This window comes from Talpa occidentalis, unplaced genomic scaffold, assembly GCF_014898055.3.
Source record: "Talpa occidentalis isolate TD23 unplaced genomic scaffold, MPIMG_talOcc4v2.1 talOcc4.8, whole genome shotgun sequence".
In the NCBI taxonomy this organism is placed as follows: domain Eukaryota; kingdom Metazoa; phylum Chordata; class Mammalia; order Eulipotyphla; family Talpidae; genus Talpa; species Talpa occidentalis.
Window position 1 is genome coordinate 41,480,443 of NW_023605194.1, and position 18,104 is coordinate 41,498,546.

At 48.8% G+C, this 18,104-nt stretch overlaps 1 protein-coding gene across 10 annotated transcripts in view; it reads left to right on the forward strand.

Moving 5' to 3' along the window:
* Positions 1-16,441, forward strand: part of CAMK2G (calcium/calmodulin dependent protein kinase II gamma) — a 55,883-nt gene extending 39,442 nt beyond the window's left edge. For 2 of the 10 annotated variants that reach the window (XM_054690657.1, XM_054690658.1), the window contains exons 14-21: positions 5,574-5,642; positions 6,776-6,820; positions 8,533-8,581; positions 9,768-9,881; positions 11,848-11,923; positions 12,230-12,324; positions 13,723-13,967; positions 14,455-16,441. In XM_054690657.1, the coding sequence (XP_054546632.1) occupies positions 5,574-5,642; positions 6,776-6,820; positions 8,533-8,581; positions 9,768-9,881; positions 11,848-11,923; positions 12,230-12,324; positions 13,723-13,955 (681 nt within the window). In that variant the 3' untranslated portion in view covers positions 13,956-13,967; positions 14,455-16,441. Of the gene's footprint in view, positions 1-3,131; positions 3,165-5,573; positions 5,643-6,775; positions 6,821-8,532; positions 8,582-9,767; positions 9,882-11,847; positions 11,924-12,229; positions 12,333-13,722; positions 13,968-14,454 lie in introns of those variants that run through there. The other 8 variants (XM_037497306.1, XM_054690660.1, XM_037497308.2 and 5 more) reach the window with 6 other exon arrangements.
* Positions 16,442-18,104: the final 1,663 nt, after the last annotated feature.

The following is an 18,104-nucleotide window of genomic DNA, read 5'->3' on the forward strand; positions in this document are numbered from 1 at the left end:
CGCTGGGTTGCGAAGCTGCCCGCAGCCTCTGCAGCACTGGTTCGATCCCCGGCCACCGGAGGAGGGTTCCACGTGGCACGCAGACCTCTCCTGCCGCCCGCTGCTCCCCTCAGCAGTGTACTTCGGTCCTTCTGCCTGCTCTGCTCCCCGCTCTGGCTCTGGTGAATTCTCTCACCCTCCCGCACTTCTGACTGTACCCAGTGCTTGTATAAATAAATAAATAAATAACTCTTTAAAAAAAAAAAAAACAAAAAAACAAATACTACTAGTTTTAAAGATGTGAATTTAGGGACCTCCCTGATGGCGCAAGGGGTTAAGCCCAGCACTGTGAAGCTATCCACAGCCTCTGCAGCACGAGTTCCATCCCTGACCAGCCAGAGAGCTACCCACATGGCACAGCAGACCTCTCCTGTCTTGCCCGCTCTTCCCCCTCAGCAGTGTATTTCAGTCAGTCTGCCTGTTCTGTTCCCCGCTCTGTCTCTGGTGAATCCTCTCACCCCCTGCACCTCTGGTCTGTACTCCAGTTCTCGTATGCATAAATAAATCAATCTTTAAAAAAATAATAAAATAAATATATGAATTTTTATATAGCTTATAATGATATTTTTAAATTATATAAGGAAAAAGACTGGCAAGAGTGATAGAGCTATGGGTGGTTTTTTCCTTTTCTGTTTCCCACATTGCTTGTCATATGACTGTAGTCCTTTGTGATCAGGGACATGTATTAGCAACTAATGGAGTGGCTGGATGAAAGCACTGTAAAAGGAAAAGAGGGTGACAAAGCAAAATGTGTACAGTTGGACTTTTCTGGGCCTTCTGAATGTCAAGGTGATAACCTGTATAACAGTGGGAGATTTACTCAGAAGATCCTGAGCTTTCAGCATCCTGGATCTTTTTTGATTCATCTTCCTTTCCCAGCTCCTTCTTCCCTAATCCTGCTGTGTAAGGTCCATTGGGAGGGTTTTTTCTCACTGTTCAGAAGCTATCACAAGATGCCTGAATATTAGCATTGGTTTGAGCTGCAAGTCTATCTTATGATCTTGAACCTAGGGGCTTTAGGTTCTGATTAGGTTTCTGTGGAGGTGACCCAGGCTCTGTAGAAGCGTGTCAGCCACTTGTGAGGACAAGATATGAGGGACCATAAACTCTCAGATCCAAGGAGACCCTTTGTTGAGGACGGTTTGTGCATTCTTCTATCTGGCCATCCATTCTTTCAAAAATAGTAATGAAAGAAAGAAAAGGGAAATAGTTGTTTCCTTAAGTACTGTTAAAGGATATTTGAAACACTTTCTGGTTTAAAATTTCAAATAAATATTTAATTTTAAAATAATAGTGAGGTAAGGTTCCTTGAGAGTGCTCTGGTGGTTAAACCGTGCTGCTGCGTGCTGGTTGAGAAGGAGCCTGGCTGTGCATGGCTAAGGGCAAAATGAAAGGATGGAGAGAGGAACTGAAAGAATTCCACTTAGCACATAGAAACTAACCCTTGTGTAGAAAAAGATTCAGGTTTTCATGCAGGAGAGTTTAGGAAAAAGAAAACTAGCTAAGAGAAAGTTGGGAATTTACTCCCTAGAGATGAAGCAGGCGCTGAACGAGCTCTGCCCAAGACATGGTCCAGTTGAAGGTGACTTGCAATAACCTTCAACAAGCCCTGAAAATCACAAGAACAGAACTTTCATTGACATGACTCTGGGCAAGTTAGAAATCTGTTCTGCTCAGATTTCCCCAGATCTGCCTGGGGAAAAACCAGAATCAGCAAACAGTTCAACTCAGCAAACATTTATAGAGTGTTTGCTAACTTTTGCATTTTGCTAGGCATTTGGGATTACCAGAGATTATCCCTATAAATAGAGATGACCCTTCCTTCACAGTTTTAACCCTATAGTTGGATAATGGGATGAGTGTAAATATGACTGTAAGACAAATTTCTCTTTTTGAGAAATAATTTTGGAAGTAAAATCTCATTTTATGTTTGGACATGTATGAAAGGCTAATGCAAAAAAAGTCAATTATTTCTTAGGTTATTTCCTTAGAGTTAATTCTAAATTGTGAACCATTCTTTTAAATACTTGTAATCACCTTCTTTTAAATATAATACATTCTTGAAAATATCTTCTGAGGTAGAATACCAACCTCATGAAGGCAGGAACATTTGTCTTACATGTTCTCGGTGCCTAGAACAGCCCTCAATAAGTGTTTGGTGAACAGTATTAAACATGCAGTAATCAAATAAGAGACAGACCTTGTCCAAGGGGACTTCTGTCTCCCAGCTAGATAATTATAAAATTCTTAATTACCTTTCACTTTTTAGATACAGTCTTCTCAGGTGTATTTTCAGTGTTTCATGTGTCTTTATTTTTGCTCTTGTTTCACATTTAAACATAAAGTCTGTGAGCATATGGTGGAGGCTAAGGAATCACTGCTTTCGGCATTTCCTGTGGTTTTATATCTTTGTGTCTTTATGATCACAACACTTAATCACCAACACTCCTATTTTTCCATATCCCACTGATTGCAAAATCCAGTAAAACAGTGAAATCTTATAAAGGGGCATGGCCATACAAAGAAAGAAGGGGAAGCCAAAATTTGGCTGTTTGGCAAGTGATTTTCAAAAGCTCAACATTTTTATCTGAAATGCAGTTTAGGAGTACAGCAAAAAAAAAGTCTAGGTTCAGTTGTCAAATGTTGTTAAAGCTGAAGATGGCTGCGAGTAGCTTTTGCTGTTTGTGTGGGAGCTGCTCACCTGAATTTCAGGCAAACCTAATGACAGCAAACAAGTAACTTACAGGTGAGCTGGCTATATAAGGTCAAACGTATAGACTTGCAAAATGTCACATAGACCTGCGACTTTAGTCTCCTTAAGGAGCTTTCTCTGAGCAAAGCTGAGACAGCTCACAATATACTGTCTCTTTTTGTGAACCTGACAGCCATGTAGGTCTTCTCCCAGGGTCTGGAGGGTGTTTGTGCCTGATGGTCTAGGTGCTGTTTTAACCCTTCTGGTGCTGGACTTCAGGTCTCCTTCTTGCACTCTTCTCCTGAGACAGCCCACGCTGGTGCACTAACTTGCAGAGTCTCTGTGCTTCTTTTCTTACCTCCTTTCCCCTTCTCTTTCCTTTCTGCTGTGGTGTGTCCAGAAAAGGAAGTCGAGTTCCAGCGTGCACCTAATGGTGAGCCTTGCCTGCCCACCCATCTGCCCACTCCATGCTGCCTGCACCCGCCTGCCAGCCACGCAAACCCATTCTGCCATGTGCGTGTGCTTCACTCATCCTCACTGCATGTCTGTGCTGTGTAGGCAGGTGTGGCCTGTCCTGCCAGGCGGGGCCATTGCCCGAGGTCAATCAGTGGCCTAAAAACTGGGCATTGGAATGTGTGGTATGGCACCCTTGCTGCAGGCTTGGACTGTCTCCAGCAGGGCAGGAAGTGAAGCTGATAGGGATTCGGGGCTAGGTGGCAAACATAGGAAGAGACCCTCACTCACTGTGGGTCCAGAGGCACAAGCAGTCACTTCCTACAAACTGGCAGCCGGTGGGCAGAGGAGCTGGTTGTAAGCTCACAGCTGTTGAGTTCTCGCTCTCTGGCCTTTTCCCATGCAAGTGCCCATTAGCGGGCTGTGCCCAGTGTACCATCCCGCCTACCCAGCCCTCTGGGGACAGCTGAAAGACTATAAAGAATGCATCTTCTTTCTTGTGGGATACAGGGCACCAAAGGGAACACAGCAGCCTGAGTAATTATGAAACCATCCATTAAGCCAGAGGTGGGGCCACCTGGGTGACATCCCAGCCCTCTGCAGATATGGCAGGTTTTATGGGCACTCTGAAGTCCTTGCCTCCTGCGAGGGTCTTTGTTTCAGCTGGGCTTTGCGGGCAGGACCGCCTTCTCCAATCAACCCCGAAAAGAGGTTAGTGTCAGCAACTGAGCTAGGAGGGCTCTGTTGTTTGGGGGGAGGGCGGGTCCAGGGATGGTATGGAAGAGAGCAGAGCTTACATGAGTTTCAAGCAATATCATGACTGCTCTTGGGACACATCTTTTCCAGCGTGCATTGTTCAGTGGCGTCTTTCAGCACTTGGTACCTGGCTTGAGGTTCCATGCCTAACCCTGGGTTTGGGAGCATCTCAGCCTTTGACAACAAACTAGGGATAGATGTCTTCAGGTATAGTCCAAGGGACCATAAAAGAGACCTCCAGGCAAAAGGACACTCTGGATAGACTTTCTTGGTGCATCCTAGGAGAGAAGACGTATGTCCCAGCTGCCACTGTGTCCTCATTGCACCCTCCACGGAGATGGCAGCCAAACATTTGGCCTCTGCCTATAAGAGTTCACAGTGGTCAGGCCACTCCTTAGTGGCCCCCAGCCCCACTGGGACTCGCAGTGAGTCTGAGTACATTGGTTAGAGGATTATAAGAGGCAGAGAGCAGCATCAGTATGACTCTACATACTGGAGATGGGCCTCTTTTTATCCTCACCATCGTCCCCCAACCCTTGCTGTGCCACCCAATGTAATTTTGTGAAGGAAAGGGAGATACCCCACTGGTCTGTTGCTGTTGGGAATATTGACCTGCTGAGCAGTCTACTCTTGCCTGGGAACAGGGTTCTGGGACTGTAACCACAGCCCCACCTGAATTCACTTGTCCCTCCTTGGGGCTCTGCCCTCATTCCCAGCCAATCAAACGCAAGATTTGTCAAGCAGAAAAGCATAAATATGACCCTGTATCTGCTCTCTGGGGTCATTAGATACATTTTGTGTCCACAGTTAAATCCACCCTTTTCCTCTCTGGATACCAGGTTTTCTTTGTCTTCATCTTCCTCCTCTTTTCAGATCAGGCTTCAAGTTGGTTTTTAAGGGGAAGGAGATACAAGTGGCAGGTTGAAAGGGCAGCAGGAGACTGCCCACAGATAGGGAACCCAAAGTTTCTCAGTTTTGTTCTACTTTCTTATACACCTTCCTTTCCCCTTGTAAAGTGGAAAGAAGATCCTGAATTTCTTTGGGTGAAATATGATTATACAATGACTTTGCATCTGGCATAAGCAGGATTTCTGGAGAGGTGCTTTAAAACAAATCTTTGCGAGCCTCCCTGGTGGCGCAAGGGGTTAAGACACAACCTATTAAGCTGTCCGCAGCCACTGCAGCACGAGTTCGATCCCCGGTCAGGGAGCTACCCACATGGCGTAGCAGACCTCTCCTGTCTCGCTCGCTGCTCCCCTGAGCAGTGTATTTCAGTAGATCCACCTGTTCTGCTCCCTACTCTGTCTCTGGTGAATTCTCTCACCCCCCACACCTCTGGCCTGTACCCTAGTTCTTGTATGCATACATAAATCTTTAAAAAATAAAAACAAAAACAAATCTTTGGGCTGGTCTTATCTTAAGGATGTCTCCAGAGCGAAGTTTCTGGACTCTTCCAAATACTCCACTCCTCCAATCATCTCTCCAACCATTGCTCCCATCTGCATAGTGTTATGGAGGCCACCTCAGGCCTACCTCCTCCAGGCCAGGCCAGGGGGCAAGGGAGGTCTGGGAGTCAAATCTAAGCGACATTGGTGACTTTAGAGGAACTAAACCATCTGTTTTCTTGTCTCAGCCACAGAGCAACAACAAAAACAGTCTCGTAAACCCAGTCCAAGAGCCCGCGCCCTTGCAGACGGCCATGGTACCTCCTGACTACGGCTTCTCCGCCCCTGCCCCTGGCTGCCTCCTGCTCCTCCCTGCTTCCTTTTCTTACCCTCCCTCCCAGGCCTCCTTGGCTCCTTTTCCTTTCTGATCCCTGTAGAGCAGGCTGCTTTGTGTATTGCCCTATAGGCCCCTTCCCCCTCATTGCCCCGCTTGGCCATGCTCCTTCCTGCATGGCAGAACTGCTGCTCCTGCTCCTTTTGCTGTTGGGGAAAGCGTGATCAGGGCTCTCAGCTAAACTTTCCAGCCCCAGGCTGGACCCCCCATGGGTCTGTTGTGGGGGCTGGGAAGGTGAGTTGCTTGAAAAAGGAGAGGGTAGGAACTTTCTTGGGATCTGTACATCAGGTCTTGGAGTCTCTCCTTGTAAAAGCTGGCTCAGCCTCGCTTTTGTAAAGCCATGAACAGGAAGGAGGGCTGGGGTTCCCCACCTCTGGATGGCGCTGAGGTCTCTGGGTGCTTGGAGAGCCCCATGCTTCCCAGGTTACCTGAATTCTGTCTGGGCTCATCCAGATGGCACTGTGTGCTCTCAGAGCTTCCTCTGCTAGTGGTGGCTAACTAGAGAGTTAACCGGGAGGATGGTTGGGAGAGAGGGAGTGCTAATTGTGCCTGCTATTCCTTCTACCTTTTGCAAACCCTCATGCTGCCTGTTGTGCTATAGGAAAGAAACTCTGGGGAAGGCAGAAGTGGGTAAAGCAGGCAGCTCTCTGGCCTCAGCTTGCTGAAGGGGCATCCTGGCTCTTTCTGAGAGACTTTAGTCCACTCTCCCTGCCTCCCACACACCCTTTGATGTACACTGTTGGCAAGGCCCAGCCTGTGTCCACAGCCTCGCAGCTCCTCCAGCATACTTTCCCTATGAAAAAAGAACACTCAGAACTAACAGAATCAGAGACAGCTCTCTGATTCCATTAAGTGCCAGGCCTCTCCTCACCAGCGAGTGCTAGCCCCTAAATCTGGGGCTTCTGAGCTACCTGGGACACTGTCCTATGGGATGGTTTGTAGGCAGACCTCAGTGGGCATCATCGGGACTGTCAAGTTGCTGCAGGGGTGGGGTTCTTTAGGGAAGTGCAGAGGTATGTGCTCAGTTCCGGGGATAATTTTCATCTTCTCTCACAGGAGCCACAAACCACCGTGGTGCACAATGCTACAGATGGAATCAAGGTGAGTGGCTCCTGAGCCTGTATCCTACTTTCTGAATCTGCAGAAAACAAATGAGCTGGGTCACGGAGTCTAAGGTTTTGCAGATAACAACTGACAGGCATCTCAAAACTAAGGTGTTACTGAGTCTAGGGTGGCATAGTTTACCTGTTGTCCCTCATTCCCAGAGAGAGCGTTATAGCTTAGTGACTGTATTTGGCCTGGGTTTGAATCCCGGCCTCCTGACAAGTCAGTCTTATCAAGTTACTCTTGACAAGTTACTCTGCACCTGTCCTCTCATCTATAAATCAGAGATGATAATAGAATTCTCCTCTTTGAGTTGTAAAATTTAAATGAGAGAAAACATTAGCTAGAAAAACTGAAGCAAGGTGTAATCAGACTCTCACTTGAGCATCCTTCATTGCTTCATACCTTTATGTCCTTAGTAGACTTGCCTCCTTGCTTTTACTATCATTAGTAAATACTGATTGAGGCCAAATCATCCATGGCTCTGGTTTTCAGAGGTGACAAGAAAAAATATCCCCATTCATGGGGCTAACGGGGGAGGGGGCCGCCAGGCAGCCGATAATAAACCAAAAATCCAAGTAAATATAATAAAATCCAGCAGTGTTAAGTGCAGTGGAGAAAATGTGCAAGGTAAAGAGACCACAACCTTTAATTAAGTGGTCAGGGAAGGCCCTTCCTCAGGAGGTGTGATATTTGAGTTAAAAACTAAACAATGGGGCACAGCAGACCTCTTCTGTCTCACCTGCTGCTTCCCTCAGCAGTGCATTTCAGTAGATCTGCCTGTTCTGCTCCCCACTCTGTCTCTGGTGAATCTTCTCACCCCTCCCCCACACCTCTGGCCTACACCCCAGTTCTTGTATGCATTAAATAAAAAAATTGTTTTGTAGGACTATCTATGAGTTCACATTTTATTCCAGCAGCAACCAGACTAATGGAAGTTTTTAGGAAGGAAATAATATAATCTGATTTACACTTTGGAAAGTCAACCTGGCCATGTTATAGGCAAGAACTTTAGGGAAGAGGCAAACATGGAAGCAGGGTGACCAGGAAGCTATTTCAGTGTAAGGGTGAGATCTTGGAAGCTTGGGATCAAGTAGTGTTACATTTGAAGAGAAGCGGTAAGACACAAGATTTATTTTGGAGGTAGAACCAACAGGTTTGATTTTACACTGGCTAATTTACGTATGAGGGGAAAAAAGAAAGAAAAGGATCAACCTAGAATCAAACCTAGAAGCTGACTCAAGGAAGATTTATTTATGCATACAAGAACTGGGGTATAGACCAGAGGTGCGGGGGGTGAGAGGAGTCACCAGAGACAGAGCGGGGAACAGAACAGGCAGACTGACTGAAATACACTGCTGAGGGGAGCAGCGGATGAGTCAGGAGAGGTCTGCTGCACCATGTTAGTTGCTCCCTGGCTGGGATCGGACTCATGCTGCAGTGGCTGCAGACAGCTTCATAGGTTGCGTCTTAGCCCCTTGCGCCACCAGGGAGGCCCAGACTCTAGGTTTTAACCCCTATCATTGAGTCGATGGTGCTATTTCTTGAAGGTAGTTGGGAAACCAGGGTTTTGTAAAAGTCAACAAGGGTAGAAATAGAAGCTCTATGATTCCACTTTGCACCACTTATAGGAGCACATACTCTGCTTTTCTGTGCTTCTCTGGTTTCTAAGGGCTTGATTTATAGAAACTTGTTCTTTTTGTCCTCAGGGGTCCACAGAGAGCTGCAATACCACCACAGAAGATGAAGAACTCAAAGGTATGTACTGGCCCTTGATAGGGAAGTTACTCCAGCAGTCCCAGATACCGTGGCTCCAGTGAGACTCCTACTGTATTTGCCCCAAAAGTGAGATGGGTGTTTTCTTGTATCCTTGGAGAGTGCTTAGCTTAAAAGCTACTCTCCATGGACCAAGATCTCAGGCCCCTGTCTGGTATTCCTGGGCTAAACAAGAGACTTCTATTCTCTAATCTACAAGTTTGGAAGAGCTAAACCAAAGCTTTTCCTGAGCCAGGGCTCAGAGAACTGTTTCTGTTGCTGATAATGTGACATCCCAGAACAGGGGCATCTTGAATCCCTGCACGAAGTAGCCCATAAATGTCATGAGTCATTAGTTAGGATGACCAATCATTCCAACTTACCTAGAATGTGGAACTTTTGGTTTTAAAACTGGTACTTTCCTAGGCACATTGGATTAGTTGGTCACTTGCAACACAAAGCCTTGGATGAATGACAGGGTCAGAACCACATTTGGCATGTCACAGTGGCCCTGTGAGGACCACCAGCCTACCCTGGGGCCTGACCATAGGGCCGGGGATGTGGGAGGGCCTGGCAGGCCAGACCACTGGGAATCTCTGTCTTGCTCTTTGGTTTGGCCTCCTGGAATTGCTTCCTTTGTCTTTAGTAAATGACTTTAGACCGGACTCTCAGAAAATATGGAGGAATTTTGTAGGACAGAACTGAGAGATTCATGCTCGTGGGCAATAAGGGGGAGCCAAAACTTCGGGAATCAAAAAATAGAAAGCACTAACATAAAGGGTGGAAAAAGCAGTACCTCCAGGGCTGTTGGGATTAAGGTCAGATCAGTTCACTTCTGCTGATGCTAGCAGAGTAAGTGGCTCCTTCTCTGCTGCGCACTTGACCTTGTACCCTAGCCCCCTAAAAAACAGTTTTTCCAGGAGCAGGGGTTCTTGTGCAAGCTGTTTGTAGGCTCCTCTGGAAGCCACAAGCCCAGGTCTGTGCACCTTCCTGAGGCTCTGGCTGGGAGGCCTCTCTGGCAGAGGCAGCAGCCTGGGATGTGGCCCAGTGTCCACAGCAGCCTGAGGAGTTGCCTCGCCCCATCTGTGCAGTGCCACGGCCTCGGGTCCTGACCGGCTTGCTCGCTCACCTGCCTTGTTCTGTTTGTTTTGGCTGCTCTGCCTTGCCCTGCCCTGCCCTGGCTGGCTAGCTGCCCCGCTCCGCACTGGGAATGGCAGCTCGGTGCCTGAAGGACGGAGCTCCCGGGACAGAACAGCCCCCTCTGCAGGCATGCAGCCCCAGCCTTCTCTCTGCTCCTCAGCCAGTAAGTGTGAGGGAGGCACATTCTGGCTTCCATCTCCCTGGCTCATCCTGAAGCCCCTCAGGGATGCCCCCAGAGCTACAGCCCAGCCCAGCTGTCCATCTTAATAGCCTTCAGGAGCTCAGGCTCTGCTGGGTCAGGGAGCTGATTGGTGGCACTGTTAGTATCAGGCAGGGGCCAAGGCCCAAAGACACACAAGAAGAGTGGGTGGAAGAACATGGCATGGAGGCAATTTGTAGAAAGACACTGGGATATGCAGTGGACCTTGCCTCAGCCAAGTAGAAAGGCAGAGTCAGAAGTCAAGACATGGGGGTGGGGGTGGGGGAGGGGGTGGGTAACAGTGAAATTTCTATAGCTGAGAAACCGTGTTTCCTATTTCCTAAGGCTCTGCATAATATATTAAGATAATGGAGCTTGGGATGAGACAGACCTGAGTTTAAATCCCAGTTACATTACCTTCAAAAATGTGTGACCTCTCAGAACCTTAGTTTCCTTATCAGTAAAGCGGAGATAAAATGGCATCCACCCATAGTATAGTGATGACAACAAAATTGTAGAATGTCTTAATGGGATGCCTTGCTGTGTTAACTTTATCTCCTATTTATATTTATAATTGTGTCTGTGCAGAGGATCCCTCTGTCTGCTGCTTTTTCTCCTACCATCCATCCTTTTCGAGTTTCTGAACACAATACTCTTCACCCATAGGGCCCCAGTCAGGTCCTACAGATGGGTTTGGTGAGGTTGGAGAGGGGGTGTGTGTGTGTGTGTGTGTGTGTGTGTGTGTGTGTGTGTGCGCGCTTACATATACCTGCTTGCCTGTAGAAAGTGAATAGAACTCGTTCGTTCCCCTAATTTGTCACTTACTCACCTGACCCCCTGATGGTGCTGATGGCTATGGGGCTCCCTCCCAGTTGTACCTTTGACTGCACTACTCTTTCCCAGCTGTGCCCCTTGGTTGTGCTAGTCTGATGTTCACATTTGTCTTGTAGCCTCTCGCTCCTGTGAGGAAAGGCTTGTGTACCAGCCTGGGGAGGGTTAGGGTCAGGGTTAGTGCAAGATCAATCTGAACCTTCCCCCTTTACCTGGCAACTACTGCTAATAGTGGTGCTCCCTGTAAGTGAGCTGCCCTTGAATGAGGGATGTCACCAGAGGTCCTTTGGCTTGAGGTGGGGTAGCTGTGGAGAGGCTCTGAGGGTACCATATCTGCCTGCTTATCTATCTGGACCTTGTCGTGATTTTTCCATGGAACACATCCTAGCATGAGAGCTGATAGGAAATTTAGAGCTTGTTCAGGGTAAACAGAGCCATCTCTCTGGTGAGATGGTTGATAGTTCAAGATCCTTTATCCCAGAAGAACCCTGTGGAAGAGATGAGTAGCATAAGGAGAAATAAGTATCCATCCTAGGCCTTTGTTCATCATACCTACATTCTGCTCTCAGACTGGCTGCTACCCAGGACTATGTTCTGGACCACTGAGTGAAGATTAAGGTTGGGGCTGGGAGGGAATGCTATTAAGACCTGACTGAGCCCCTTCAGGTGAGAGAAGTAAGTGGGTGGTGGAAACAGCCGTATTAGGAGATGTTTCTTACAGAGGCTAAACCTGCTAGGGATGAGATACACAGACTCTGAGCCAAGTATTCATGACCTGCCAGGCTCCTTAGTTATTAAAAACAAGTATTTTACATGCTGGTTCTTGATGGAGAGTGAGGAAGGCTAGAGAATGAGAACTAATGGGGGAACTTCAGAAGGAGCGGGTCATTATCTCTACAGGGAACAGAGGGGAGGTGGAGAGAAAGGTAGGCTCATTCTTCTTGCAGGGGGCTTAAAGACAGAGAAGAGGGCTCTCTTTGTCAAAGAGATCACAGGGAATTCTCTGAAGGATTGGGGAGGGTTCTCCATCACTCTCCATCACCCAAGGGAGCTTCCTTGTCCCATGCAGGTAAATTGCTGGATTTTTTTCCCCCTGCAGTGCGAAAACAGGAAATCATTAAGATCACAGAACAGCTGATTGAGGCCATCAACAATGGGGACTTTGAGGCCTACACGTGAGTAGAAACCCCTGTCCTTGAGATCCAATTTGGCCTTCCCTTTCTAAAGGTACGACACGAGGAAAAAGGAAAGGCTGGGCCTTGAACAGTGTCTGTGCTAAACACCAGGCCCCTAGACTGGTACCCATGATTGAGCCAGCCTATGGTGTCCTTGCAGTGGGGTGAAAGGCAGGGCCCTACAGTCTTACCCCTCTTGTCAGGTCTTGCTCACTGCTAACCTGCTGCTGCAGAACAAATGCCATATGAGGCAGAAAGACAAGTGACTCCCATAGAAGACTGACAGCCTGCTTTTTATTTCTACAGGAAGATTTGTGATCCAGGCCTCACTTCCTTTGAGCCTGAGGCCCTTGGTAACCTCGTGGAGGGAATGGATTTCCATAAGTTTTACTTTGAGAATCGTGAGTGGGTTCGTGCTGCTGATATACTCCTGCCTGCCCCCTTACCCCCTTTGCCTCTGTCCCTACTCATCTCTTCCCAGTTGCCGGCTTTTCCTTATTTGACCTGCCTGCTGCACTTTGGTTTATGTGCTTCCTTTTTATGCCCTGACAATGGTCTTAAATTGGCACCTTCAGATACCCTGTTCCAGAGCCCATTTTGCAGCAGATTTATGGCATGCAGGACACCACAGAATCACTTTAAGTTTACGTTAAGCCTCACCACTTTCCAAGACATTTGAGATCAAATTGAGATGATCTCAGCCAGTAATAATGAAGCTATGTATCTACAGGTTTCACAATAGAGGAGATTAAAGCCTGGGTAAGAATAGACAAGTCAGTAACAGGGCACCTTGGGTGATGTGTGAGATTGCAAGTTGTGGTTAGAGTCTTCCTGAATATTGAGGGAGACAAGAGTCCTGCCTGGGGCGTGTACACTCTGGACAGTTGGTAGAAATCCCAGAGGATAAGAAGCTGAATCATTATTTCCCATCTTTCTCTCTACTCTGAAACTCTCCTCCTTTTGTTTTGTCTGTTTGTTTTTCTTTCCCACTTTTATCCTGGAACTTTTTCATCCTGCCCTGAGTTTTATCTTGTCACTGTTTTCTCTATTTACTACCCATCCTCTGCGTCTCACAGCTCCAATTTTAAACCCAAGACTGTTTAAGTAATTCTGTTAGCCAGAAGCAAGTCCAGAGTTTATAGGTGCTCTAGGGACTGTCTCATGAAGGCCCTAACATTTGAATTGAACTAAAATGTGAATCTTAATAACAACCACATAATTTGCAATGTTTGCTGATAATGGCAATTCAAATTCTTTGACTTTCCCCCTCCATCTCGCCCCACCAGACGATCCCGGAAACTAGGAATATCCTGAGCTTGTGCTTTGGTGATTATGTTTTAACTTTGGTGCCTTTTTTTTTTTTTTTTTTTTTTAATCACAAGGCAGCCTTTGTGTAAACCTCAGACTGACAGAGTAGAAAGACCATAAGCTTTAGTTAAGAGTCAAGATGGTCCTGAGTTCAAATGTTGTGTGATTTGGTCAAATTACTTAACCTCTTTGAGCCTATTTCCTTATTACAAAACAAAGAAAATACTGTGAAGCAACAAATCTTACACTGAAAATTCCCACCAGTATGTGACTAAAAGAGTAGCTGATATTATCATCTTTCACCTTTCTCTTCCTTTTGGATACTGAGACTAATATGATGGGGCTTCCTGGCCTCTGGAAGGTATATGGGGGCTTGGAGACTCCCATAATGGAAGTTAGAAAGAGGGTAAGACCTGGAAGTGCAGACTGGGAGGAGAATGCCAGTGCCCAGGCATGATGCCCTCTTAATTACCCCACCTTGCCCCCTGCAGTTCTATCCAAGAACAGCAAGCCCATCCACACTACCATCCTGAACCCGCACGTCCATGTGATTGGGGAAGACGCAGCTTGCATCGCCTACATCCGCCTCACACAGTACATCGATGGGCAGGGTCGGCCTCGCACCAGCCAGTCAGAGGAGACCAGGGTCTGGCATCGCCGGGATGGCAAGTGGCTCAATGTCCACTATCACTGCTCAGGGGCCCCTGCTGCACCGCTGCAGTGAGCTCAGCCACAGGTGCACTTGGTGGGGGCGATGGAGGGGCTGGGACAAGTGGGGTCAGAGGAGGAAGAAGAGGTTGAGTGGTGGCACTAGGGTGGGGAGGTATGGGCCATCCTAGAGGAATGGCACGGGCTAGGTACAGTGTGGTGGCAATAAGTTATGCTCTAAAGCCAGACAGACTTGGGTCCAGCCCTATGAATCTTAGTTGGGTGACCATGGATAGGTTACTTCCTTTCCCTGAGCTACAGTTTCCTGAGCTGTCAAAAAGAAGGAGTTGTGCCTACCTCATGGAGGTGTGAGGATTAAGTAAGATACTTAGAAGTTAAGCACTCAGTAAGTGCTCTGCAAATGTGAGGCAATGTTATATTTAAGTACTAGCTTCTTCCCCATCCTGCAGGTTTTCAGGCAGACTTGGCCACATGTGTAGTATGTTTAAGGCCCTGGAACTCATCTGTGTGCTTATTGTCCTCTGTTTTGTTACCACATGTGTCCTGTTTGACAGGGGCATTAGGAGATCTCAGCCGGAGGTTGAACCTTCGCAGCCAGTGGCTCTGGAGGGCCTGAGTGACAGCGGCAGTCCTGTTCGTTTGAGGTTTAAAACAATTAAATTACAAAGCGGCAGCAGCCAATGCACGCCCCTGCATGCAGCCCTCCCGCCCGCCTTCGTGTCTGTCTCTGCTGTACCGAGGTGTTTTTTACATTTAAAAAAAAAAAGAAAAAAAGATTGTTTTTAAAAAAATGGAATCCATACCATGATGCGTTTTAAAACCACCGATAGCCCTTGGGCTGGCAAGAAGGCAGGAGTTTATGTGACGCCCATCCTGGCATGAGCAGCGGGCTCACCCACCAGCCCCGAAGAGGTGAGCCTCAGCCTCTGGCCTCTTTGGACTCAGGGGGACCAGGCAAGAACTCTGACAGAACTTTGGGGGCCATGATGTGATTGCAGCCCCTGAAGTGACCTGCCTGCCCCAGATCTGGGAATAGACTTCTTCAGAACTTGCATAGGCACCTGGAATGAGGCTCATGAGACCATCGTGGCCATCAAACCTACTTAAGAGAGAACGCAGAGCTCTCAGCTGCTATGGAGGCAGCTGAGACAGTGGCCTCAGAACTGAGGGCCTGGACATTGCTGTACTGTTCATTTAATGTAGAAGGGAAGAGAATTGGTGCTGCAGAAGTGCGTCCGCTACAAAACCGATAAGAAACCTCTTGTTAAGTCTGACATGCACTCATCCATTTCTATAGGATGCACAATGCACGTGGGCCCTGATATTTAGACCCAATCCCTGCAGCTGGGAAGGGGGAGGGGTTGCTGCTTTGCTTTGTGTCTGTTTTCTTATAACTTAGCAAGGAGAGAGCTAGGCCCTGGTCAGGGCTCCCCTTGCTACCAATTCTGTTTCTGTGCTGATTTGGACCATCTTTGTCTTGCCTTTTCATGATGGTGGTCCCCGTGCTGACCCTCATCTGGGCCTGGGCCCTCTGCCAAGTGCCCTTGTGGGATGGGAGGAGTGAGGCAGTGGGATTAAGAGTGGATGGTTGTTTCTATGCATTCAGGCTGCCCTCAGGGCTGCCTCTCTTTACTCTTCCCTTGCTGCATGTCCATCGTTTTTTTCCTGTCTTAGAGATTGATCTGAATGTTCTGGTAAGAAGAGGACATATCCTCTTTAAAGAGGCCTCTTTACTGACAAACTGAAGTATAGACTTACTGCTGGACAATCTGCATGGGCATCACCCCTCACGCCTGCATGTACCCAAAAAGAGGTGTCCAGAGCCAGGGCTTCTACATTCATTGTCCCTCTAAGTGCTCAAGGAGTTCCAATCCAGGAGAGAAAGATCTATACTCTAAGCAGATAGCAGAAAAAATAATGGAGGAGCAAGTGGTCATGGCCTTGGTTTCTCCAAAGTAACTGTGTAGATTTATCTGCACTATTAGGGGAAAGGTGGGTAGACCTCAGCTCCCTGGACTTTCAGGAGGCACAGAAGCTGGAAGAAGAGGCATAGCAACAGTTTTACCTTGGAGACAGCTGAGAAGAGAGCAGATCCACAGGTGCTGGTGCTTGGATTTAGCCAGGCTCCTCTGAGCACCTCATGCATGCCCCAGCCCCTGGGCCCTAGCCCTTTCCTGCCCTGCAGCCTGCAGTACCAGCACGCAGACACCTTCACCACAGGGTTTGGTTTTGCTGGCTTGAAGACAAATGGTCTTAGAGTTCATTAAGACCCATAGCTTCATATGGCTGCTCCAGCCCCACTTCTTAGCATTCTTATTCCTTCTGGGGCTAATGTCAGCATCTATAGACAATAGACTATTGAAAAAAAAAAAAATCACCTTTTAAACAGGAAATGGAAGGCATTTGATGCAGAATTTTTGCATGATGACATAGAAATAATTTAAAAATAGTGTTTGTTCCGAATGTCAGTAGTCCCTTCATAGCTTTGTTACAATGAAACCTTGAACTGAAGATATTTAATAAAATAACCTTTAAACAGTCCATTGTGTTACTGCTGTTGGAGGCGCTAAGACTTAGCACCCTAGGTTACCAGGACTCAGATGGAGAAATAGACCTTCTCTCGCTCCTTTTGAGCCCGTTTTAGAATAAAAATAACTGATCAGCCTCCAACCAGTCCAAAGGACTGCTGAGGCCAGTTTGGGGTGGGGAGGAAAGATTTGCGCCCTTGGGGGATCGACTAGGGGTCTCTCACCCACCCCCGGGCCCTACCAGCGACAGGGGTCGCCCCGTCCGCCAGTGGGCCTGCCCGGCTCCCCCTCCGCAGGGCTCAGTGGACGAGCCCCTACCCGCGGCCCGCCCCTGCCCGGGGAGCCGCGGCGTCGGATGCTCGCCAGACTGTGCCACCGGGCGGGAAGGTGGGGGTGTACCTCTGCGGGCCGGGTGCGGACCCGCCGGGTCGGAGACCGCAGCGCGCCTCAATACTACGGAGGGTCGTTCGGCTGCCCCGCACCTCCGCCGCGCAGCTGTCGGGCCGGGGGTGGCGAGCCCCGACAGGGCGCCCCGGGCCGGAGCGCGCCGGCCCCCCCCGCGGTGGGAGCGGTGGTTGGGCCCGGCTGCGGCAGAGCGTTCGCTCGGAGATGGCGGAGCCTCCGCGACGCGGCCGGAGGCCCCGAGAGCTGGGAAGCCGGGCAGCCCCGGACGCGGCGGTGCCGGGGACAGCGGAGACGCCGCCCAACCCGCCGGGTGAGCCGCCCTTGGGAGAAAACCCCCCACGCGCAGTCTGTGACCCCTGCCCACGGTCGGCCGCAGTTCCTTCCCTCACAGACTTCCCCGCCGTGCTGCCACCATAAGTGCCCACAGGGTCGTCCCCGGAGGCCCCTCGTTGCGGCCCAGCGCGCCTCCCGCACGGCGTCTCGGCCGCTAGCCTCCCTGCTAGTTTCTTCATTCCCCTCCGCTCGTCCCCTCAGCGCGGGGCTCCTCCTCCTGGGACTCTCCCACCCTGGAGCCTTCCTCGATGTCACTCCAGACATCTTCAGCGCGTCCCTTGCGCTTTTCCCTGTAATGCTGCACACCCGGTGCTCTCTTCATGTCCACCTGTGACCCCTTGTTTCCCCTCCTCAGACTCCCAGTATCCCAGCCCTCTGTACCCGTGTCTCTACTTGAACCCCCTCCTCCCCCAGCATCTGCGCTGCTTGTCTCCCAGCGTTGGCCCTCCGCGGGGCCCTCCAACTAGTCCTTGTCCAGTTTCCATCACTGTTGCTCTCTCCCAGCCACACCTGGATGACCTCTTGGGTTTCTCCCTCAGAAAACTCCCACTGCCCCCCACACGCAGCGCTCCTCCGACCTGTGCCTACTGAAGTATTTCTCATCCCACCATACCCTACCCCGACAGGTTCCTCATCACTCCTTCCTTAAAAATCGTTGCTTTTTCTAGATATGAAGCTAAGATGCAGTGGTTAAGAGCACTAGCTGTGGAGTTTCACAGGCCCGACTTTGAATCCGAGTTCCTCCACTGACAGAGCTGTCTGATCCTGGGCAAGTGACTGAGCCTCAAATTACTCATATGTGAAACGGGGATAGTAATAGTAATAATAGTAGTTATCTACTTCTTAGGGCCTGTGTAAGCACTGAATACACGTGAAGGTCTTAGAAGAATATCTGGCAAAGCGTATGCACCCAATAAATGTTAAGTATATTATTCTTA